The sequence below is a fragment of the Salmo trutta genome, chromosome 12 (assembly GCF_901001165.1).
Source record: "Salmo trutta chromosome 12, fSalTru1.1, whole genome shotgun sequence".
Lineage (NCBI taxonomy): Eukaryota > Metazoa > Chordata > Actinopteri > Salmoniformes > Salmonidae > Salmo > Salmo trutta.
Window position 1 is genome coordinate 77,205,018 of NC_042968.1, and position 25,535 is coordinate 77,230,552.

The window sequence follows — 25,535 nt, forward strand, 5'->3', positions numbered from 1 at the left end:
TGTGAGGGGAAAACACTGCATAATGATCTGCTTGTTATTGTGTCAGTCAGGGGAAAACACTGCATAATGATCTGCTTGTTATTGTGTCAGTAAGGGGAAAACACTGCATAATGATCTGCTTGTTATTGTGTCATTAAAGGGAAAACACTGCATAATGATCTGCTTGTTATTGTGTAAGGGGAAAACACTGCATAATGATCTGCTTGTTATTGTGTCAGTAAGGGGAAAACAATGCATAATGATTTGCTTGTTATTGTGTCAGTAAGGGGAAAACACTGCATAATGATGTGCTTGTTATTGTCAGTAACGGGAAAACACTGCATAATGATCTGCTTGTTATTGTGTCAGTGACGGGAAAACACTGCATAATTATCTGCTTGTTATTGTGTCAATAAGGGGAAAACACTGCATAATGATCTGCTTGTTATTGTGTCAGTAAGGGGAAAACACTGCATAATGATCTGCTTGTTATTGTGTCAGTGACGGGAAAACACTGCATAATGATCTGCTTGTTATTGTGTCAATAAGGGGAAAACACTGCATAATGATCTGCTTGTTATTGTGTCAGTAAGGGGAAAACACTGCATAATGATCTGCTTGTTATTGTCAGTAAGTTGAAAACACTGCATAATGATCTGCTTGTTATTGTGTCAGTAAGGGGAAAACACTGCATGATGATCTGCTTGTTATTGTGTCAGTGAGGGGAAAACACTGCATAATGATCTGCATGTTATTGTGTCAGTGAGGGGAAAACACTGCATAATGATCTGCTTGTTATTGTCAGTAAGGGGAAAACACTGCATAATGATCTGCTTGTTATTGTGTCAGTAAGGGGAAAACACTGCATGATGATCTGCTTGTTATTGTGTCAGTGAGGGGAAAACACTGCATAATGATCTGCATGTTATTGTGTCAGTGAGGGGAAAACACTGCATAATGATCTGCTTGTTATTGTGTCAGTAAGGGGAAAACACTGCATAATGATCTGCTTGTTATTGTGTCAGTAAGGGGAAAACACTGCATAATGATCTGCTTGTTATTGTGTCAGTAAGGGGAAAACACTGCATAATGATCTGCTTGTTATTTTGTCAGTAAGGGGAAAACACTGCATAATGATCAGCTTGTTATTGTGTCAGTAAGGGGAAAACACTGCATAATGATCTGCTTGTTATTGTGTCAGTAAGGGGAAAACACTGCATAATGATCTGCTTGTTATTGTGTCAGTAAGGGGAAAACACTGCATGATGATCTGCTTGTTATTGTGTCAGTGAGGGGAAAACACTGCATAATGATCTGCATGTTATTGTGTCAGTGAGGGGAAAACACTGCATAATGATCTGCTTGTTATTGTGTCAGTAAGGGGAAAACACTGCATAATGATCTGCTTGTTATTGTGTCAGTAAGGGGAAAACACTGCATAATGATCTGCTTGTTATTGTGTCAGTGAGGGGAAAACACTGCATAATGATCTGCATTTTATTGTGTCAGTGAGGGGAAAACACTGCATAATGATCTGCATTTTATTGTGTCAGTGAGGGGAAAACACTGCATAATGATCTGCATGTCATTGTGTCAGTAAGGGGAAAACACTGCATAATGATCTGCATGTCATTGTGTCAGTAAGGGGAAAACACTGCCTGAAACCTTCTTTACTTTACCTTCTTAACACACACACACACCACTCTCTCTCTCTCTCTCTCTCTCTCTCTCTCTCTCTCTCTCTCTCTCTCTCTCTCTCTCTCTCTCTCTTATAAACACAAAAACACACACTTTCCCAACATTTAAAGCGTTAGGCACCAAACAGAATTTAAGTAGCCCCAGAAAGAAATCCATGTTTTATATATACTGAACAAAAATATAAATGTAACACGCAACAATTTTTTATATTTTACTGGGTTACAGTTCATGTAAAGAAATCATTCAATTTAAATAAAATCATTAGGCCCCAGTCTATGAATTTCACACGACTGGGAATACAGATATGCATCTGTTGATTACAGATACCTTTTTTTAAAGTAGGGGCGTGGATCAGACAACCAGTCAGTATCTGGTATGACCACCATTTGCCTCGTGCAGCTCGACACATCTCCTTCGCATAGAGTTGATCAGGCTGTTGATTGTGGCCTGTGGAATGTTGTCCCACTCCTCTTCAATGGCTGTGCGAAGTTCTTGGATATTGGCGGGAACTGGAGCATGCTGTTGTACACGTCAATCCAGAGCATCCCAAACATGTTCAATGGGTGACATGTCTGGTGAGTATGTAGGCCATGGAAGAACTGGGACATTTTCAGCTTATAGGAATTGTGCAAAAATGTGTGAATAACATTTCAGCTAAATAAGATTTTTGTGTTTATGGAACATTTCTGTTATCTTTTATTTCAGCTCATGAAACATTGGACCAACACTTTACATGTTACATTTATATTTTTATTCAGTATAGTTTAGACTTACATTAGGCCTATATGAATCCTACCTTTGAAGCACATCTCATGAGTAGCAGACCCTTTTCCTTACTTCCTGTGCTAATCAAATTAGCGTAAACCTACTGTTAAGTTACCCGGTTGTTAGCTAGGTAGGTAACATGACTGAACAGTCTTATCAAACCAATAATTAGTGACGTGGGATCAGTTTAAAATGGCCCGCGACATGGTTTGTGAAACTATTTAAAGTGCGCACAAATCCCAATCGAAAGAAAAAAGGTATCTCCGTTAATATGGGTCATATTTCTTTACTGTTTAGGCTCGAGACAAGCAGTTTTCTCTGTTGTAAAGCTGCAAGCATGCCTGTCGCCAAGCGGTGCTCCATTTTCCCTCTCTGACACACAAAAGGCTGCTTGACAGTGAACTTCAAACTCAGACTGGTCTGTGCTCTTGATTATAACAGGTGATGTAATGATACAATCTATCATCTTTGCTCGCTCTGCGTCCTGCTCCAATGTAACAATTGTACAACTCTAACAACTGAAGACTCATCAGGGTCTGCATCCCCGTCGCCATCATGGCTAAATGATCTATTTTTTAACTGACTGAGGAATAGATGCTCATGAAGAGCAGAAGGAGAGAAGCATGTGAGGGAGGGCTGGTAGAGGGTTATGCTGGCTGATTACAGCTGCTACACGTGATGTGAGCATGGAAGTGAATATGATTGGACCTGTGCATACCAGAGACTAGTGGCTGTTGCTTCAATTCAACTGAATTTAAACATTTTGTAGCAGGTTTTTTAGATCGCTAGGGCTGAAAAAGTCAGTATCATATGAAACAGTACTACGGTATTCTAAAAAATATATCCTAAGTATCATGATGTTTTGGTACCGTGATGTTACCGTGGTAACCGGTATACCGTGCAACGCTAGTCTCTTGCTGGTTTGCCATTTTTCTCCTCCCATAGTTTCTTTTTCGTTTTCAGCAAAGTTAAATCTTTTTCAATTTTCTCTTTTCTCTTTTTCCTCCTTTTTTTCTGAACCTTAGGTCCGCTCACAAAAAAACACGATGAGTCTACAATGAACAAACCGAGGGATGAAGGTATTTTTGCAGCATGTTTAACCCTTTTGTGGTATTTTTCAAACTTTTGGAGGGGATAGAATAACAAACTGACATTATATGTTGGTGTCTGTAAGTGTAATCACTATTATTATTATCTCAGTTGTAATCTCTAATTGTCATCGTCTCACAAAAATGTAATAAGTATAATAATATACACATAATATATCATATTTGATACCATAGCTAAAAGCTAGCTAGAATAGATAACTCAACGTTAATGTTGTGAAGTAGACTGATATAGACAGACATACTCCCCTCTCATTTATCATCTCTCTCATCTCTCTTTTTCCTTCGCTATCTCTCTTTCGCTCTCTCTTGCTCTGTTTCTCTCTCTCTCGCTCTCTTTCTCCCTCTCTCTGTCTTTCTCTCTGTCTTTTTCTCTCTCTCACACACACACACACACACACACACACACAAACCTCAATTGTTCCACACACCCCTGCCACAGCCATTTCCTCCTTTTTTAGTATATGGTTAATCAACCAATAAACTGAATTTTATTTGCATAACACTTTTTACAAAGTCATGCTGTTTTAACTGTCCTCTGTCGTGCACCATCCAAAAGGTGAATACTTTATATTTTGTTTAATAGGTATTCTTTAACTGCATATTGTAGATTGGGTCTTTGATTGATCCACTTGACCATTTCTTTATTTGATTCTTTGTTGGGGAATAGGTGTGTTTTTACAGTAAAGCCATTACAGTTTGGTTGTAGGGGGATGCTGGCATTTGGATACGATTCCAAGCGGTGACGGTTGCTATCCCACAAACATTACACATGTAGGAAACCATGCAACTAGTTGTTAAAACTAGCCAGGGGAATGATGCCTTGTCTTTATATAATCAAGAGGTCTGAAAGATCAGACTTTTACAATTGTGTTTGTGTGCGTGTGTGTGCATATGTTTGTGTATGCATCCACTCAGGTGTTTGTGTGTATGTGTGTATGTGTGTTTGTGCTTGATTGTATGTGTTAAGGTGTGTTTGCTGTTTCCATGTTCATTTCTCCCATTCTGCCGTCTCTAATTGCTATGGTTTAAAAAGAGACAGATCTAGCTAATCCAATTGTGCGGTTTGTTAACGGTGAAAAGAGAGGGAAGGATGCGTACAGGAATCTGGAGGAGAGGAGCAGAATGACAGAAGAGAGATGAAAGAGAAAGGGAGAGAGGAGCGCTGAGAGCACAGGGGAGGGCGAGGAGGGGGAGAAAATGGAAAAAATAGTGGTGATGAAGACAAGTGCATGATGAAATGACATTTATAGAGCTTTGAAAGTGAGAGAGAGGGAGGAAAAGAGGGTGGATGAGTGGGAGACTAGGAGGGAAAAGAGTGAGAAAGAGAGAGGTACAAAATAGAGGAAGTGAGAGAGAATGCAGTCCAATATCAAGAGGCTAGTAAGGCTGAGATGAAGGGAGAGAAATGCAGCAAGGGTGGAGGGAGAGAGAGCAGCAAGGGTGGAGGGGGAGAGAGAGCAGCAAGGGTGGAGGGGGAGAGAGAGCAGCAAGGGTGGAGGGGGAGAGAGAGCAGCAAGGGTGGAGGGGGAGAGAGAGCAGCAAGGGTGGAGGGGGAGAGAGAGCAGCAAGGGTGGAGGGGGAGAGAGAGCAGCAAGGGTGGAGGGGGAGAGAGAGCAGCAAGGGTGGAGGGGGAGAGAGAGCAGCAATGGTGGTTGGGAGAGAGAGCAGCAATGGTGGAGGAGGGGGAGAGAGAACAGCAACGGTGGGGGGGAGCAGCAAGGGTGGAGGGGGGCAGAGCAGCAGCAGAAGAAAGGCAGAGAGAAGGGGAGAGGGAGAGTGGAGTGGAGAGGAGAGGAAGAGAGGAGAGGAGAGGAAGGAAGGAAAGGAGCGAGAATAGTGTGCCAGTGTTTCAGGGGCTGTTTTGAAGCAGGCAGGACAGTGAGGGCCCTTTTGGCCCTGTAGGCCTGGGATGTAGGCTGATGTTGGCTGAGTGAGACAGTTCTCTCTACTCCCCTCCCACAAGCACACATGAACTCTTATCATGCACTCTTATTATGCACTCTTATCAAGCACTAACACATGCACTATTATCATGCACTAACATATGCACGCTTATCATGCACCCTTATCATGCATTAGCATATGCACTCTTATCATGTACTCTTATCATGCACTAACATATCCACTCTTATCATGTACTCGTATCACGCACAAACATATGCACTCTTATCATGTACTCTTATCATGCACTAACATATGCACTCGTATCATGTACTCTTATCATGCACTAACATATGCACTCGTATCATGTACTCTTATCATGCACTAACATATGCACTCGTATCATGTACTCTTATCATGCACTAACATATGCACTCGTATCATGTACTCTTATCATGCACTAACATATGCACTCGTATCATGTACTCTTATCATGCACTAACATATGCACTCGTATCATGTACTCTTATCATGCACTAACATATGCACTCGTATCATGTACTCTTATCATGCACTAACATATGCACTCGTATCATGTACTCTTATCATGCACTAACATATGCACTCGTATCATGTACTCTTATCATGCACTAACATATGCACTCGTATCATGTACTCTTATCATGCACTAACATATGCACTCGTATCATGTACTCTTATCATGCACTAACATATGCACTCGTATCATGTACTCTTATCATGCACTAACATATGCACTCGTATCATGTACTCTTATCATGCACTAACATATGCACTCGTATCATGTACTCTTATCATGCACTAACATATGCACTCGTATCATGTACTCTTATCATGCACTAACATATGCACTCGTATCATGTACTCTTATCATGCACTAACATATGCACTCGTATCATGTACTCTTACCATGCACTAACATATGCACTCGTATCATGTACTCTTATCATGCACTAACATATGCACTCGTATCATGTACTCTTATCATGCACTAACATATGCACTCGTATCATGTACTCTTATCATGCACTAACATATGCACTCGTATCATGTACTCTTATCATGCACTAACATATGCACTCGTATCATGTACTCTTATCATGCACTAACATATGCACTCGTATCATGTACTCTTACCATGCACTAACATATGCACTCGTATCATGTACTCTTATCATGCACTAACATATGCACTCGTATCATGTACTCTTATCATGCACTAACATATGCACTCGTATCATGTACTCTTATCATGCACTAACATATGCACTTGTATCATGTACTCTTATCATGCACTAACATATACACTCATATCATGTACTCTTATCATGCACTAACATATGCACTCGTATCATGTACTAACACGTGTGAAGTCACACATACAGTACACAGACAGTTAATTCCTCTACATCACTTTCTTTCACAGACACATCCTACACCAACACACACTCCATCACATACAAACAGGGGCATCAGCACCCACACAACACAGGGAAGGGGAAGGCATGATAAACCTAACCTAACGCACTGTAGCAGGCCTAAAATAAACACCCCAAACTAGATCCCCTACATACTGGTCTTGACGAGGAGAAGAAAAACTGTCCGGGAGGTTCTCTTCTACACTGTTCAACCAATCCATTAAATGAGGAGGAGGATGGACTAGTCTGACTGGGTCAGTCCAGACCCCTGCTACGAGGTTAGCTCTTGTGCTGATGCTTAGAAAGACCTCCATAAAGAATGAATGAGTTCCACGTACTGTACAGAGTGATGAACAGCTGCATACATAATGTCTATGATCTACAGAATATCCACAGTATGTATGGTGCAGTCAACCTATCAGATGGACCCATAACACACATATTAATATTACATACATATTATATGCATATTACATATGTATTATATACATATTACATGCATATTACATACATAGTATATACATATTACATGCATAGTACATACATATTATATACATATTACATGCTGTCTCTGTGACTGGATATGTAAGTAACGTTGGTTAGTTAACGTTATCTAACGTAGGTTAATGACATGTTTGGATGGAGTGTTAACCTCCAGGACGTCCGGATGTGAGTCAGTCACATAGTGAAATGTCTCTCTGAGGAGATGCGTACACCTGGAGAGTCCTGCAGGTGGCTCTAACACACATCCCATCTCCTTCTTCTGTGAGTCAGCCTGAACACGTGCACAGACACATACTGCAACATGTACATTATCATGCCGTCATGCTCGGCTCGTACGCTCACACACGGACACATAATAAACTCAAATTGTTACGTTCACTTAGCTCCCATTAACACAGAGGTATTTGAATGCTTTATGTGGGTGAACAGCGAGATAGATTGTCACAAAGGCCTACATCCTTTAGAGGTAACACATGCTCACAAACACACAGAACACTCAGACGTCCACAGCAACACTCTCAGAGACAAAGTACCTGGTGCTCTAGATGTCCTAGCTCTGCTGGAGAAGAGTACCACTCTCAGAGACAAAGTACCTGGTGCTCTAGATGCCCTAGCTCTGCTGGAGAAGAGTGACACTCTCAGAGACAAAGTACCTGGTGCTCTAGATGCCCTAGCTCTGCTGGAGAAGAGTGACACTCTCAGAGACAAAGTACCTGGTGCTCTAGATGCCCTAGCTCTGCTGGAGAAGAGTGACACTCTCAGAGACAAAGTACCTGGTGCTCTAGATGCCCTAGCTCTGCTGGAGAAGAGTGACACTCTCAGAGACAAAGTACCTGGTGCTCTAGATGCCCTAGCTCTGCTGGAGAAGAGTGACACTCTCAGAGACAAAGTACCTGGTGCTCTAGATGCCCTAGCTCTGCTGGAGAAGAGTGACACTCTCAGAGACAAAGTACCTGGTGCTCTAGATGCCCTAGCTCTGCTGGAGAAGAGTGACACTCAGAGACAAAGTACCTGGTGCTCTAGATGCCCTAGCTCTGCTGGAGAAGAGTGACACTCTCAGAGACAAAGTACCTGGTGCTCTAGATGCCCTAGCTCTGCTGGAGAAGAGTGACACTCTCAGAGACAAAGTACCTGGTGCTCTAGATGCCCTAGCTCTGCTGGAGAAGAGTGACACTCTCAGAGACAAAGTACCTGGTGCTCTAGATGCCCTAGCTCTGCTGGAGAAGAGTGACACTCTCCAGTCCAGTGCTAAGCGTCCCTCTCTGTCAATGTCTCTGTCGCTGTCTGTCTCTGTGTGTGTTGTTTGTCATGTGCTTGTGGTGTGTGACTGCCTGGTGACAGAGAGGAGAGCTGATCCATTAGCCAGGCGTCACCAAGGGCTCTGCTGGCCTGGTAATGCTGGGATAATTGAACTTGTTTACATCTCCTCTGGGAAATCACTAGAGACACACAATACACTGGAGAGAAAGGGAATGGAGTGTGTATGTGTGTGTGTGTGTGTGTGTGTGTGTGTGTGTGTGTGTGTGCGTGTGTGCGTGTGTACGTGCGTGCGCACTCCATTGCTGTATGATTGTGCGCATATGCGATGTTGGTTGCATAAGAGAGATGAGGAAATAATGTGTGTGTGTGTGTGTGTCAGGGCTTTAATGTATTTAGTCTCTCGAGTGCACTGTAATATGTTCCATGAAGGATGACTGCATGTGTGTGTACTGACGCAATGGTGTGTGTGTGCACATGCAAGTGCTGGTGTGCGTGTGTGTGTGTGATGCACTCTGGTGCATGTGTAACCTGAGATTCAGGTTGTGATGCAAATATGTGAGTAGAATGTGTTACCACGGCAACAGGCTCAGAGTGAGTCAGTGCAATGGAATGGCTGGTGCGGTTCTATTAGAGAGAGAAGAGGCAGTTTCCATAGCGACTCAGCATCAGAGCTGCCTATGTGTGTGTGTGTGTCCGTGTGCTCACGTGTGTGAAGTTTCCTACATGCATCTCTGTGTCCGTGAAGAGACCTTGCCATGTACAACTTTGTAACGGTTTATTTGATCTCATCCTGTCCCCCCATTTTCTTGTGACATTACTCTTTCTACTCCTCTCTCTCTCTCTCTCTCTCTCTCTCTCTCTCTCTCTCTCTCACACACGCACTCTTTCTCTCTGCCTCTGTGCATATCTCTTTCTCTCTATCTCTCTCTCTCTCCAATCTCTCTCTTTTCCCATCGTTCTCTACATTATTTATTTACTCATCTCTCTCCCTCTGTATATTTTTCCATCTCTCTCTCTATCTCCATCTCCCTGTCTCCCACTCCAGAAGCTCATCAGGCTAAACAGATGCTGTGCTGTTATTTATGTTTCCTCTTGGTCTGGCTCTCATATGAATTATCCACAGGGCAGACGCTAGGCTAACTGGGCAGCACTGGCAGCTCTGCCCTACTAAAGATACATAGACCATACCACAGCACATCACAGAGAGGGGGGACCCTGTGAAACCCAGACCGTACCAGCATACTACAGAGAGGACAGTAGGAGAGACAGTGGCAGACTGTACCATAACTCGCCAGAGGGGACAGTGAGAGTTACAGACTGTGCCATAATTCCACAGAAAGATGGGACCCAGGGAGACTTGTAGCACAGCACTACAAGAGGCGACAGAAACATACATAGACTGCCACAACAACACTACCACCATGTTCTAACATCTAAAATGGCTAACCACTGGATAGGTTCCAACACTAAAGCTTTCACTTATAATGTCCTCTCAGTTCAGTATGACGGTCAGGAATGAGGAGAAGAAGCTTACGTTTCAGACTTTGGAGATATACCCTGCATATACAAAAGTATGTGGACACCCCTTCAAATTAGTGGATTCGGCTATTTCAGCCACACCCGTTGCTGACAGGTGTATAAAATTGAGCACCTAGCCATGCAATCTCGATAGACAAACCTTGGCAGTTGAATGGCCTTACTGAAGAGCTCACTGACTTTCAACATGGCACCGTCATATGATGCCACCTTTCCAACAAGTCAGTTCATTCAATTTCTGCCCTGCTAGAGCTGCCCGGGTCAACTGTAAATGCTGTTATTGTAATTTGGAAACATCTGTCCTCGGTTGCAATACTCAATACCAAGTTCCAAACTGCCTCTGGAAGCAACGTCAGCACAAAAGCTGTTCGTCGGGAGCTTTATGAAATGGGTTTCCATGGCCGAGCAGCCGCACACAAGCCTAAGATCACCATGCACAATGCCAAGCGTTGGCTGGAGTGGTGTAAAGCTCGCCACCATTGCACTCTGGAGCAGTGGAAACACGTTCTCTGGAGTGATGAATAACGCTTCACCATCTGGCAGTCTGACGGACGAATCTGGGTTTGGTGGATGCCAGGAGAACGCTACCTGCCCCAATGCATAGTGCCAATTGTAATGTTTGGTGGAGAAGGAATAATGTTCTGGGGCTGTTTTTCATGGTTCGGGCTAGGCCCCTTAGTTCCACTGAAGGGAAATCTTAATGCTACAGAATACAATGACATTCTAGATGATTCTGTGCTTCCAACATTGTGGCAACAGTTTGGGGAAGGCCCATTACTGTTTCAGCATGACAATGCCCCGTGTACAAAGCGAGGTCCATACAGAAATGGTTTGTCAAGATCGGTGTGGAAGAACTTCACTGGCTTGCACAGAGCCCTGACCTCAACCCCAGATGAATTGGAACGCCAACTGCGAGTCAGGCCTAATCACCCAACCTCCGTGCCCGACCTCACTAATACTTTTGTTGCTGAATTGAAGCAAGTCCTTTCAACAATGTTCTGACATCTAGTGGAAAGCTTTCCAAGAAAATTGGAGGCTGTTATAGCAGCAAAGGGGGGGGCCACCTCTGCTAGGGGCGGCAGGTGGCCTAGTGGTTAGACCGTTGGACTAATAACCAAAAGGTTGCAAGATCAAATCCCCGAGTTGACAAGGTAAAAATCTGTTGTTCTGAACAAGGCTGTTAACCCACTGTTCCTAGGCCATCATTGAAAATAAGAATTTGTTCTTACCTAGTTAAAAAAAAAATGTGCCCATGATTTTGGAATGAGAAAAGTATGTCCACATACTTTTGGTCATGTAGTTTAGTTGAAGATGAGAGGCCACAGTAGAAAAGCGAGATTGAATGACACATATGCAGAGAAGGATATATGATTTGAGTGAATGATGTTCTGTGGACATTTCTGTGGGTGTTTTTTTTGTAAATACACAAAAAGTTGTGTCATCTGTTCCTCAGAATCTAAAGTTGTTCTACTTCTGTCTCTTTCTCTCATCCTCTCATTTTGTGTGTGTGTGTGTGTGTACTGTTGTGTGTGTGTGTGTATGTGTATGTGTGTGTGTGTATGTGTATGTGTCTGTGTGTGTGTGTGTGTGTGTGTGTGTGTGTGTGTGTGTGTGTGTGTGTGTGTGTCCATGTCCCTCTCTTCGCCACAGATATCCGTGACCGTCGGAAGAAGCCGGTGATGTTGTTCATTCATGGCGGCTCCTACATGGAGGGGGCGGGAAACATGTTCGACGCCAGCGTCCTCGCAGCCTACGGCAACGTCATTGTGGTCACTATGAACTACCGTCTGGGCGTGCTTGGTGAGTATGTCTGTCGGCATACTATGACATCACTTCCTGTTTGCATCCTCAGTACTCTTAGTCTATGGTTTCTCTCTCCTGAATTAGATGCCTTGCAATTATATAAAGCAAGGAATTTTTCCTGATCATGTAAACTGACCAGGAAAAGATCTGGGTCATTATTGTACAGATGTAGGATCTTAATTTGAGCCAGTCCCCTACAGCAGGAAAATAATCCAGCAGGGGTTGATACATTTTTTGTTAAGGCAAATCAAGTCTTACATTTTAAAATGGAAATTACTAACTTTAGAAGGCTTTTTTAAACCTTGAAGACACTACAAGTCTGCATTTCCTGCCATGCAGGAACATTTTCAGCAACAAAAGAGTGATCCAATCCTGATCCTACATCTGTAGTCTACAACTAGGTCCTGGACTTTGTCCTGACCACATGACCTGAACAGGAGAACCATCTGGCCCTAGCTGAACCATGACCTGAGCATTGTGTGGTCTGCCCCTGTGTACAGACTGAGCCAGTGGACAGGAGTTTAGTCAGCTGTTCTGAGGGGCTGACTGCCTGCTTGTTTCAACAGGTGTTTGTTTGTATACAGTACAGCACAGTATCCATTGTGGTTGCCAGGTTGGGTAATGGGATCTTGTTTACTGTATCAAGCCTGTCTCAACACATCAGAGTATTCTTCAAGAAAGAAATTGGAGTACTTTATGATACAGTTCAAGCTTTCCCGCTAGTGTAAACCGAGTGAAATGTGACCCAGACAGTCATTGACAGACCGGGCCAGCCAGTTGAGAGGTTTGAGAGTTTAAGGTGCACCTGGCAGCAGTCCTGTCCTGACCTGCTAAATTTGGGTCTGTCTGTTTTGTGGTCATGTTTCATGTGCTATTATGCTTTTCTACATCTGTCTGACTAACTGGAAACATTATTGAGTGGAGCGTGAGAACAATCCTCTGTGTGAACTCCAGTTTTCTTAACGCACTATTTAATCCTTGCGCTGCATGCCGCTGTAATGGACTGATCCAAATGCTCCTCAATGGTGTGCGTGTTCACATCATTCTTAAGCCAAATAGTAGTCTTTTCCTGTGTGATTTACATACTCATGTGTGTAGTAGTTGTGTATGTACTGCATGTGTGTGCGTCTGTATATGTATTATGTAGGTATGTGTGTAATTTACCCTTGTGTAGTGTACCACACACACACACACACTGACACAGAGGTAAAGAGCGATCTTGCTGAGCGATGCAGAGGGATGATGCAGTGTCCTCGATTCCTCTAACATGGTTGAACATTTTGGTACGTGGGCGAGTAGACTAACCTCTCTCTCCCTCCCTCTGTTCTGCTTCAACTGGGTTACTCTACTGTACTGAAGGGATTATATATATGTGTGTGTGTGTGTGTGTGTGTGTGTGTGTGTGTGTGTGTGTGTGTGTGTGTGTGTGTGTGTGTGTGTGTGTGTGTGTGTGTGTGTGTGTGTGTGTGTGTATGTCTGTGTTTGTTAGGGAGTTTGTGTGTACGTGCTTGTGTGTGTGTGTGTGTGTGTGTGTGCGTGCATTTATGCATACATGTATTAGTGTGTGTGTGTGTGCATTTTGTGTGCATGTGTACGTGTGCATATTTGAATATGTAACAGTAGAAATTGTGCCATCCACCCTCACCACCTCTCTCATTGAACAAAATATTTTGGGCCTAAAAAGAGAAAGACAACTGCTCGACATTTCAACAATATGTTTAGCACATAATCTTTAGTATCATATCATACTTATGCACATGCACACTGACATATGCCAACCTGATTTCAGCCTGTGCCTTTAAGAGAGAGATAGGGGATATAGAGGGAGGGAGCGAGAGAGAAGGGGGATAGAGACAGATGAGGGAGGAAGAAACAGAGAGAGACAGCGTTAGAGAGAAGGAGAAACAGAGAGACAGCGTTAGAGAGAGAAGGAGAAACAGAGAGAGAGTGTTAGAGAGAGAAGGAGAAACAGAGAGAGAGCGTTAGAGAGAGAAGGAGAAACAGAGAGAGACAGCGTTAGAGAGAGAAGGAGAAACAGAGAGACAGCGTTAGAGAGAGAAGGAGAAACAGAGAGACAGCGTTAGAGAGAGAAGGAGAAACAGAGAGAGACAGCGTTAGAGAGAGAAGGAGAAACGGAGAGAGACAGCGTTAGAGAGAGAAGGAGAAACAGAGAGAGACAGCGTTAAGAGAGAGAAGGAGAAACAGAGAGACAGCGTTAGAGAAGGAGAAACAGAGAGAGACAGCGTTAGAGAGAGAAGGAGAAACAGAGAGACAGCATTAGAGAGGAGAAACAGAGAGAGAGCGTTAGAGAGAGAAGGAGAAACGGAGAGAGAGCGTTAGAGAGAGAAGGAGAAACAGAGAGAGACAGCGTTAGAGAGAGAAGGAGAAACAGAGAGACAGCATTAGAGAGAGAAGGAGAAACAGAGAGAGACAGCGTTAGAGAGAGAAGGAGAAACAGAGAGAGACAGCGTTAAGAGAGAGAAGGAGAAACAGAGAGACAGCGTTAGAGAAGGAGAAACAGAGAGAGACAGCGTTAGAGAGAGAAGGAGAAACAGAGAGACAGCATTAGAGAGAAGGAGAAACAGAGAGAGACAGCGTTAGAGAGAGGAGAAACAGAGGGAGACAGCGTTAGAGAGAGAAGGAGAAACAGAGAGACAGCGTTAGAGAGAGAAGGAGAAACAGAGAGACAGCATTAGAGAGAAGGAGAAACAGAGAGAGACAGCGTTAGAGAGAGAAGGAGAAACAGAGAGAGACAGCGTTAGAGAGAGAAGGAGAAACAGAGAGAGACAGCGTTAGAGAGAGAAGGAGAAACAGAGAGAGACAGCGTTAAGAGAGAGAAGGAGAAACAGAGAGACAGCGTTAGAGAAGGAGAAACAGAGAGAGACAGCGTTAGAGAGAGAAGGAGAAACAGAGAGAAGGAGAAACAGAGAGACAGCATTAGAGAGAAGGAGAAACAGAGAGAGACAGCGTTAGAGAGAGAAGGAGAAACAGAGAGAGACAGCATTAGAGAGAAGGAGAAACAGTGAGAGACAGCGTTAGAGAGAGAAGGAGAAACAGAGAGAGACAGCGTTAAGAGAGAGAAGGAGAAACAGAGAGACAGCGTTAGAGAGAGAAGGAGAAACAGAGAGAGACAGCGTTAAGAGAGAGAAGGAGAAACAGAGAGAGACAGCGTTAGAGAGAGAAGGAGAAACAGAGAGAGACAGCGTTAGAGAGAGAAGGAGAAACAGAGAGACAGCGTTAGAGAGAGAAGGAGAAACAGAGAGAGACAGCGTTAAGAGAGAGAAGGAGAAACAGAGAGAGACAGCGTTAGAGAGAGAAGGAGAAACAGAGAGAGACAGCGTTAGAGAGAGAAGGAGAAACAGAGAGAGACAGCGTTAGAGAAGGAGAAACAGAGAGAGACAGCGTTAGAGAGAGAAGGAGAAACAGAGAGAGACAGCGTTAGAGAGAGAAGGAGAAACAGTGAGAGAGAGCGTTAGAGAGAGAAGGAGAAACAGAGAGAGACAGCGTTAGAGAGAGAAGGAGAAACAGAGAGAGACAGCGTTAGAGAGAGAAGGAGAAACAGAGAGAGACAGCGTTAGAGAGAGAAGGAGAAACAGAGAGAGACAGCGTTAGAGAGAGAAGGAGAAACAGAGAGAAGGAGAAACAGTGAGAGACAGCGTTAAGAGAGAGAAGGAGAAACAGAGAGAGACAGCGTTAGAGAGAGAAGGAGAAACAGAGAGAGACAGCGTTAGAGAGAGAAGGAGAAACAGAGAGAGACAGCGTTAGAGAGAGAAGGAGAAACAGAGAGAGACAGCGTTAGAGAGAGAAGGAGAAACAGAGAGAGACAGCGTTAGAGAGAGAAGGAGAAACAGAGAGAGACAGCGTTAGAGAGAAGGAGAAACAGAGAGAGACAGCGTTAAGAGAGAGAAGGAGAAACAGAGAGACAGCGTTAGAGAGAGAAGGAGAAACAGAGAGAGAGTGTTAGAGAGAGAAGGAGAAACAGAGAGAGACAGCGTTAGAGAGAGAAGGAGAAACAGAGAGAGACAGCGTTAGAGAGAGAAGGAGAAACAGAGAGAGACAGCGTTAGAGAGAGAAGGAGAAACAGAAGGGGAGATGAGAACCGTCTAAAAATAACCCATCAGAAGTGCTTTTTAAATCTGCAGCGAAGCAAAGAATTCATTCAATCAAAATGTGTTAATGCAATATGGCCACAGCACGCGTGCACACACACACACACACACACACACACACACACACACACACACACACACACACACACACACACACACACACACACACACACACACAAGCTTAAACTTACAGTATCTCTCTATACTCTCTTACAATTTCATAAGGGTTTCAAACAAATGAAAGGTTTTTGTGGATGTTAGATGAATTCATGATATGTTTGTGCTTTGTGAAAGGGGAGAAGATGTCTGATATCTGTTTGAGACGAATTCCAAATGTCTGCAATGTGCAGTCCAGGAGTGTTTAGTATGTTGAAGATAGGAGTGTGTATACTAGTACATAGAGATCAAGCCCAATGCTGCTGCCTGCTTACCTTCCCCCTACCGTCCTCCTGGCTGCTCCAGCCCAATGCTGCTGCCTCCCACCTTCCCCCTACCGTCCTCCTGGCTGCTCCAGCCCAATGCTGATGCCTGCTTACCTTCCCCCTACCGTCCTCCTGGCTGCTCCAGCCCAATGCTGCTGCCTCCCACCTTCCCCCTACCGTCCTCCTGGCTGCTCCAGCCCAATGCTGCTGCCTGCTTACATTCCCCCTACCGTCCTCCTGGCTGCTCCAGCCCAATGCTGCTGCCTGCTCACCTTCCCCCTACCGTCCTCCTGGCTGCTCTAGCCCAATGCTGCTGCCTGCTCACCTTCCCCCTACCGTCCTCCTGGCTGCTCCAGCCCAATGCTGCTGCCTCCCACCTTCCCCCTACCATCCTCCTGGCTGCTCCAGCCCAATGCTGCTGCCTCCCACCTTCCCCCTACCGTCCTCCTGGCTGCTCCAGCCCAATGCTGCTGCCTGCTTACCTTCCCCCTACCGTCCTCCTGGCTGCTCCAGCCCAATGCTGCTGCCTGCTTACCTTCCCCCTACCGTCCTCCTGGCTGCTCCAGCCCAATGCTGCTGCCTGCTCACCTTCCCCCTACCGTCCTCCTGGCTGCTCTAGCCCAATGCTGCTGCCTGCTCACCTTCCCCCTACCGTCCTCCTGGCTGCTCCAGCCCAATGCTGCTGCCTACTCACCTTACACTTACCTTCCTCCTGGCTGCTCCAGGCCAATGCAGCCTCCTGATTTGTGCTGCACAGCCATCTGTTCAGACTAATTAACTAATTAACTAATTAATGAACTCTGGGGAAGGGCCAACCATCACTGGACTGTGGGAGAGAGAGAGAGGCTTCTCACCTAAGGAAGAGAAATGAAACACTTTGCTGTCTTCATCTTCTCCTCCTTCTCCTTCTTCTTCTCCTCTCGATCATTTCATCCCCATTCTCTCCATCAGATCAGACCCATCTCTCTGATTGAACAGGATCGGATGACTCCTAATGAGTTCATCTCATGTGTTTTTTCCTCTCCTCTCTTCCAACAAACACCAAATCCCTGAATGATCATTCCCAGCTCTCTCCGGATGCACCCAAGGACACTGCCTTTGAGTTATTAATGCTTCATCCTACAGCCTATTGGTTTCAATGTACAGTAATATCATAATGACAAACCCAGCTCAGATTGAATAAATAGAGCCAGTGTTGGGATGTGAGTATTATGAGAAATCTCATGTTCCCTTTTATAATGAGGTGATCATTTGGTTATTGTTGCATGGGGCTGTCAGGAGAAAGTGAATTTGCCTGCACAAACGTAGCGAGTGGAGGAAGCATGAAATGGAAAGAGATGGGGTATAGTGTTACTGTATGGAATAATAATTTAGATGGGGTATAGTGTTACTGTATGGAATAATCATTTAGATGGTGAAACAACATAGTACAATAGAATAGACCACAACCCAATCTTGCATAACACAGCAGGATAACACTGGAGAGTGCACAACGATTGACAATACAACAGCCCAATAATAAAATAGACAGGTTAGCTGACAATGTCACGAAAACGAAGTGCAAGCTTCAAAGGGGCAGAATACCATGTGTTGCTCTGATTCTGGCTGGCCAGATAGCTAACAGCAATGACAAGACACTGCCATGTGGTGAATTGTAAGTGTCTCGTTTCAGCCTGATTGATCTTGTTCTTGAGACCATGTCTTTTGAGGTGTTATGACTGATGTCACAGCTATGCTTATATGGCTAAAATTTGCTAGCTAGCTAGCTAACCAACATCTGTAAGGATGTATTTTAGAGACATTTGCTCATTGTGCAACTTTATTTATGTTTTTGATAAACATTGGAGACGAAATCTAGTTTACATGTTATGAACAACCTAAACCAACCCTGTCTGTTTTGCCCCATAGTTGCGCACGCTTTGGTTTTGTTGCTAAACAACCAACCCGTCTATACAGAAGGATAGGGATTTCTCTGAAACACACAGATACTGATAAAGGCCATGATGGATACGGTTGATCTCAAAGGTTACCTCACATTGCACAATGAGCAATTTCACCTATGAGTCCAATTTTACGCTGTTAGACACAGGCTCGTGTTTACAAGAAGAACAAACCGTCCGTGAACGATGTAGTCTGAAAACACTGTGCTTCTGTGGAAGGCAGACATCTTACGGTAATACTCAATCTGTACTCAATCAGGTCATTTCAATGTAGGTGTGGACCACACTGCTGGACTGATTTATACACAACCATATTTTCCCTTCTTCTCATCTGCCCCCCACCTGCCGTAGCTTTGAAGGCTGTCTCTCCATTTCCCGGTGTTCTTCCCTCTGTCTCTATATCGATATGTATGTTTATGTATCTGTCCTACTCTTCTGTATACTGAGTATACCAAATATTAAGAATACCTTTCTAATATTGAGTTGCACCCCAATGTTGACTCCAGTGCTTCCCACAGTTGTGTCAAGTTGGCTGGATGTTCTTTGGGTGGTGGACCATTCTTGATACACATGGGAAACTGTTGAGCGTGAAAAACCCAGCCGCGTTGCTGTTCTTGACACAAACTGGTGCGCCTGGCACCTAAATAAAATAAAAAATCATTCATTTTCCATTTGTTTTGTCTTTGCGTTCTACACACCTGGTTTCTATTCCCCAATTACATGTTCATTATTTAACCCTCTGTTTCCCCCATGTTTGTGTACGTGTTTGTTTTATTGTAAGGCTGTATCTGACGACTGGTATTATTGTTACCGGGTTTTGTTATTACGCCCGTTTATTTCGTGGTACCGGTATTTTTCTTGCACCATAGTATTATGTTTACACTGGTGTTTTATCTTGAATTAAATACCTTGTCCACGCATCTCAGCTCTCCTGCGCCTGACTCCTTTCACCAGTTACCCACAGCCTTGACAGAAACATGCACCCAAAGGAATGGATTCAGCAGGAGCAGGTTCTCCAGCAGTAGGGGTTGAGGAGCGAGTCCAGCAGCACGCTGCCATGCTGCTGCATCTCGGCAGCGCCATGGATCGTGTGCTACAAACTATGGAGCGCTGGGAGAGAAGAGGAGTCCCTCCAGCGTCTCCACCAGCACCACCAGTCTCACCATCACTCACCCCTCCTTCACCCGGGCCCAATGGGATACGGCTCGCCCTCCCGAAGGAGTATGATGGAACGGCGGCGGGTTGTCAGGGGTTCTTGCTCCAGCTAGAGCTCTACCTGGCAACCGTCCACCCGGCTCCTTCGGGCCGAGAGAGCGTCGCCGCCCTTGTCTCCTGCCACTCAGGGAAAGCCCTGGAGTGGGCCAACGCCGTATGGGGGGGAAGAAGAAGAGGTGTTGGACCACTTCAAGGATTTCACCCGCCGCCTAAGGCAGGGGACGAGGAGCGCACAGGAGTTCGCGTTGGAATTCCGGACCCTGGCCGCTGGCACGGGTTGGAACAACAGGGCCCTGATCGATCACTACCGGTGGAGTCTGCGCGAGGACGTCCGTCGGGAGTTGGCCTGCAGGGACACCACTCTCACATTCAACCAGCTGGTGGACCTGTCCATCCGGCTGGATAACCTGCTGGCTACCCGCGGACGTCCAGATTGGGGTCTGTTGGTTCCATCCCCCATCACCACCGCTCCGACGCCCATGGAGCTGGGAGGTGCTGCACTTAGGGCGACCGGAGGAGGGGCCGTTCCATGCACCATCTGTGGCCGCAGAGGGCACACTGCCGGTCGGTGCTGGGGAGGTTCCTCTGGGAGTCGAGGCAGCACCCCAGGTGAGTCGGCACCAGGCTCACCCAGAGCCCCCTGTTGCTCACATGTTTTTGTTTATTTTCCCCGCATTCCAAGCGTAAGGCGCTCGTAGATTCAGGCGCAGCTGGGAATTTTATTGACAGGTAATTTGCCCATAGTTTAGGGATCCCCATTGTTCCTGTGGATATGCCCTTCCCTGTGCACGCCTTAGATAGTCGACCATTAGGGTCAGGGCTAATTAGGGAGGCCACCGCTCCACTGGGCATGGTTACGCAGGAGGGTCACAAGGAGAGAATCAGTCTATTCCTTATTGATTCTCCTGCGTTTCCCGTGGTGCTGGGCCTACCCTGGTTGGCCTGTCATGACCTCACTATTTTGTGGCAACAGAGGGTTCTCACGGGGTGGTCACGAAAGTGCTCGGGGAGGTGTTTAGGGGTTTCCGTTGGTGCTACTATGGTGGAAAGTCCAGACCAGGTCTCCACCATGCGCATCCCCTCTGAATATGCCGATTTGGCTCTCGCATTCTGTAAAAAGAAGGCAACTCAATTACCACCCCATCGACGAGGGGATTGTGCGATAAATCTCCTGGTAGACGCAGCACTTCCCAGGAGTCACGTGTATCCCCTGTCGCAAGAGGAGACGGCGGCTATGGAAACATATGTCTCCGAATCTCTGGGGCAGGGGTATATTCGGCCCTCCACTTCACCTGCCTCCTCAAGTTAATTTTTTGTGAAGAAGAAGGATGGAGGTCTGCGCCCGTGTATTGACTATCGAGGCACCAACCAAATCACTGTGAGATACAGTTACCCGCTGCCTCTCATAGCCAGTGCGATCGAGTCAATGCACGGATTGGATCTCAGGAGCGCTTACAACCTGGTGCGTATCCGGGAGGGGGACGAGTGGAAGACGGCATTTAGTACCACCTCAGGGCACTATGAGTACCTCATCATGCTGTACGGGCTGATGAATGCTCCATCAGACTTCCAGGCCTTTGTAGACGAGATTTTCCGGGACCTGCACGAGCAGGATGTAGTGGTGTATATCGACGACATTCTGATATACTCCGCTACACGCGCCGAGCATGTGTCCCTGGTGCGCAGGGTGCTTGGTCGTCTGTTGGAGCATGACCTATACGTCAAGGCTGAGAAATGCCTGTCTCCTTCCTAGGGTACCGCATTTCCACTTCAGGGGTGGAGATGGAGAGTGACCGCATTACAGCCGTGCGTAATTGGCCAACTCCCACCATGGTAAAGGAAGTGCAGCGGTTTCTAGGGTTTGCCAACTACTACCGGAGGTTTATCCGGGGCTTTGGTCCGGTAGCGGCTCCCATTACCTCACTGCTGAAGGGGGGACCGGTGCATTTGCGGTGGTCAGCTGAGGCGGACAGGGCTTTTGGTCAGCTGAGGGCTCTGTTTACCTTGGCCCCCGTGCTGGCTCATTCGGATCTCTCTTTGGCGTTAGTGGAGGTGGACACGTCCGAGGCTGGGATAGGAGCCGTGCTCTCTCTGCGCTCGGGTACGCCACCAAAGCTCCGCCCCTGTGCCTTCTTTTCGAAGAAGCTCAGCCCGGCGGAGCGAAACTATGACGTGGTGGACCGGGAGTTGTTGGCTGTCGCCAAGGCTTTGAAGGCGTGGAGACATTGGCTTGAGGGGGCTAAACACCCTTTTCTCATCTGGACGGACCACCGCAATCTGCAGTACATCCGGGTGGCGAGGAGACTGAACCCTCACCAGGCAAGGTGGGCCATGTTCTTTACCCATTTTGTTTTCACCCTGCCCTACAGACCAGGTTCCCAGAACGCAAAGGCAGACGCACTGTCCCGGATGTATGACACAGAGGAGCGGTCCATGGATCCCACTCCCATACTCCCGGCCTCTTGCCTGGTGGCCCCGGTAGTGTGGGAGCTGGACGCGGACATCGAGCGGGCGTTACGTACAGAGCCCACTCCCCCTCAGTGTCCAGCTGGGCGTCTGTACGTTCCGTCTGCTGTCCGCGACCGTTTGATCTATTGGGCCCACATGTCACCCTCCTCTGGTTATCCGGGCATCGGTCGGACAGTGCGCTGTCTTAGTGGGAAGTACTGGTGGTCCACTTTGGCTAAGGACATGAGGGTTTATGTCTCCTCCTGCTCAGTGTGCGCCCAGTGCAAGGCCCAGAGGGAAGTTACAACCCTTACCCGTTCCTCAACGGCCGTGGTTGCACCTGTCGGTTGATTTCCTTATCTTCCTCCATCACAGGGTAACACCACAATCCTGGTCATTGTGGATCGGTTTTCTAAGTCCTGCCATCTCCTCCCTTTGCCCAGTCTCCCTACGGCCCTACAGACGGCGGAGGCCCTGTTCACACACGTCTTCCAGCATTATGGGGTGCCTGAGGACATAGTATCTGATCGAGGTCCCCAGTTCACGTCAAGGGTCTGGAGGGCGTTCTTGGAATGTCTGGGGGTCTCGGTCAGCCTTACCTCCAGTTTTCACCCCAAGAGTAACGGGCAGGTGGAGAGAGTAAACCAGGATGTGGGTAGGTTTCTGCAGTCTTATTGCCAGGACTGGCCGGGGGAGTGGGCGGCGTTCATACCCTAGGCAGAGATGGCCCAGAACTCGCTCCGCCACTCCTCTACCAACCTCTCCCCTTTCCAGTGCGTACTGGGGTACCAGCCGGTTCTGGTGCCGTGGTATCAGAGCCAGATCGAGGCTCCTGCGGTGGATGACTGGTTTAGGTGCGCTGAGGAGACCTGGGACGCTGCTCATGTGCACCTTCAGCGGGCCATGAGGAGCCAGAAAACATGCGCAGATCGCCACCACAGTGTTTGCACCGGGGGACCGGGTCTGGCTCTCGACCTGAAACCTTCCCCCCCGCCTGCCCTGCCCGGAAGCTGGGCCCGCAGTTTGTGGGGCCATTCAAAGTCATGAGGAGACTGAACGAGGTATGTTACAGGTTACAGCTTCCCCCGATTATCGTATTAACCCCTCGTTCCATGTGTCTCCTCAGGCCGGTGATGGCTGGTCCACTCCAGGAGTCTGAGGTGCGGGAGGTTCCTCCGCCCCATCTGGACATCGAGGGGGCCCCGGCGTATGCAGTTCAATCCATACTGGATTTGAGGCGTCGGGCGAGGGGCTTTCAGTACCTTGTGGAGTGGGAGGGGTACGGTCCAGAGGAGAGATGCTGGGTGCCGGCGGAGGACGTTTTGGACCCTTCTATGCTGCGGGATTTCCACCGTCTCCATCCGGATCGCCCTGCGCCTCGTCCTCCGGGTCGTCCTCGAGGTCGGTGTCGGCGCACCGCTGGAGCCGCGCGTCAAGGGGGGGTACTGTCACAACTTCCGCCGAAGTCGGTCCCTCCTTGTTCGAGCGGCGTTCGGCAGTCAACGTCACCGGCTTTCTAGCCATCGCCGATCCACTTTTCATTTTCTATTTGTTTTGTCTTTGTTTTCTACACACACCTGGTTTCTATTCCCCAATTACATGTTCATTATTTAACCCTCTGTTTCCCCCATGTTTGTGTGCGTGTTTGTTTTATTGTAAGGCTGTATCTGACGGCTGGTATTATTGTTACCGGGTTTTGTTATTACGCCCGTTTATTTCTTGGACTGGTATTTTTCCAGCACCATACTATTATGTTTATACTGGTGTTTTTTCTTGAATTAAATACCTTTGCCTTCCTGTGACATCGGGTGTTGTATGTGTCCTGGAGGGCAGGTAGTTTTCCCCCGGTGATGCGTTGTGCAGACCGCACCACCCTCTGGAGAGCCCTGTGATTGTTGGTGGTGCAGTTGCTGTACCTGGCGGTGATACACCCCGACAGGATGCTCTCGATTGTGCACCTGTAAAAGTTAGTGAGGGTTTTCGGTGCCACCTTTTTTCAGCCTCCTGAGGTTGAAGAGGCGCTGTTGCGCCTTATTCACCACACTGTTTGTGTGCGTGGACCATTTCAGTTTGTCGGTGATATGTACACCGAGGACCTTAAAACTTTCCACCTTCTCTACTGCTGTCCTGTCGATGTGGATAAGAGGGTGCTCCCTTTGCTGTTTCCTGAAGTCCACGAGCATCTCTTTTGTTTTGCTGACATTGGGCCCTCACCTCCTCCCTGTAGGCTGTCTTGTCGTTGTTGGTGATCAAGCCTACCACTGTAGTGTCGTCTGCAAACTTGCTGATTGAGTTGGAGGCGTGCATGGCCACTCAGTTGTGGGTGAACAGGGAGTACAGGAGGGGCTGAGCACGCACCCTTGTGGGGCCTCAGTGTTGAGGATCAGCAGAGTGGAGATGTTGTTTCCTACCTTCACCACCTGGGGGTTGCCTGTCAGGAAGTCCAGGACCCAGTTTCACAGGGCGGGGTCAAGACCCTGGAACTCAAGCTTAATGATGAGTTTGGAGGGTATTATGGTGTTGAATGCTGAGCTGTAGTCAATGAACAGCATCCTTACATAGATATTCCTCTTGTCCAGATGGGATAGGGCAGTGTGATGGTGATTACATCATCTGTGGACCTATTGGGGCGGTAAGCAAATTGAAGTGGGCCTAGGGTGATAGGTAAGGTAGAGGTGATATGATCCTTGACTAGTCTCAAAGCACTTTATGATGACAGAAGTGAGTACTACGGGGCGATAGTAATTTAGTTCAATGCCCTTGGCTTTGTTGGGAACAGGAACAATGGTGGCCATCTTGAAGCATGTGGGGCAGCAGACAGGTATAGGGAATGATTTAATATGTCCGTAAACACACCAGCCAGCTGGTCTGCGCATGCTCTGAGGACGCGGATAGGGATGCCGTCTGTATCGGCAGCCTTGTGAGGGTTAACACGTTTAAATGTTTTACTCACGTCGGCCACGGAGAAGGAGAGCCCACATTCTTTGGTAGCGGTTCGTGTCAGTGGCACTGTATTGTCCTCAAAGCGCACAAAAAGTTGTTTAATTTGTCTAGAAGCAAGACGTCGTTGTCCGCGACGGGGCGGGTTTTCTTTTTGTAATCCGTGATTGTCTGTAGACCCTGAACCTGGTCAGTCTGTGTCATGGAAAGAGCGGGTGTTCTTAATGTTTGTATACTCGGTGTATATACTGTAGATATAGGATCTTAATTTGATCACCATGTTGCAGGAAATGTTAAACTTGTTGTGTATTTGAGGTTTAAAAAGGCTTCTGAAATTTGTTATTTCCACTTTGACATTTTAGACATTACGAAAAAAATATTTAAACCCCTACAAAAATGTCCATTAATTATAATCCACATGATAACTCCTATTTCCTTTTGCTGCAGGATTATTTCCCTTCTGTAGTGA

At 46.6% G+C, this 25,535-nt stretch overlaps 1 protein-coding gene across 5 annotated transcripts in view; it reads left to right on the forward strand.

Moving 5' to 3' along the window:
- LOC115204218 (neuroligin-2) overlaps positions 1-25,535 on the forward strand; it is a 100,561-nt gene that overhangs the window by 45,159 nt on the left and 29,867 nt on the right. For 3 of the 5 annotated variants that reach the window (XM_029769612.1, XM_029769611.1, XM_029769613.1), the window contains 2 exons: positions 3,468-3,521; positions 11,840-11,989. In XM_029769612.1, the coding sequence (XP_029625472.1) occupies positions 3,468-3,521; positions 11,840-11,989 (204 nt within the window). Of the gene's footprint in view, positions 1-2,709; positions 2,884-3,467; positions 3,522-11,839; positions 11,990-25,535 lie in introns of those variants that run through there. The other 2 variants (XM_029769615.1, XM_029769614.1) reach the window with 2 other exon arrangements.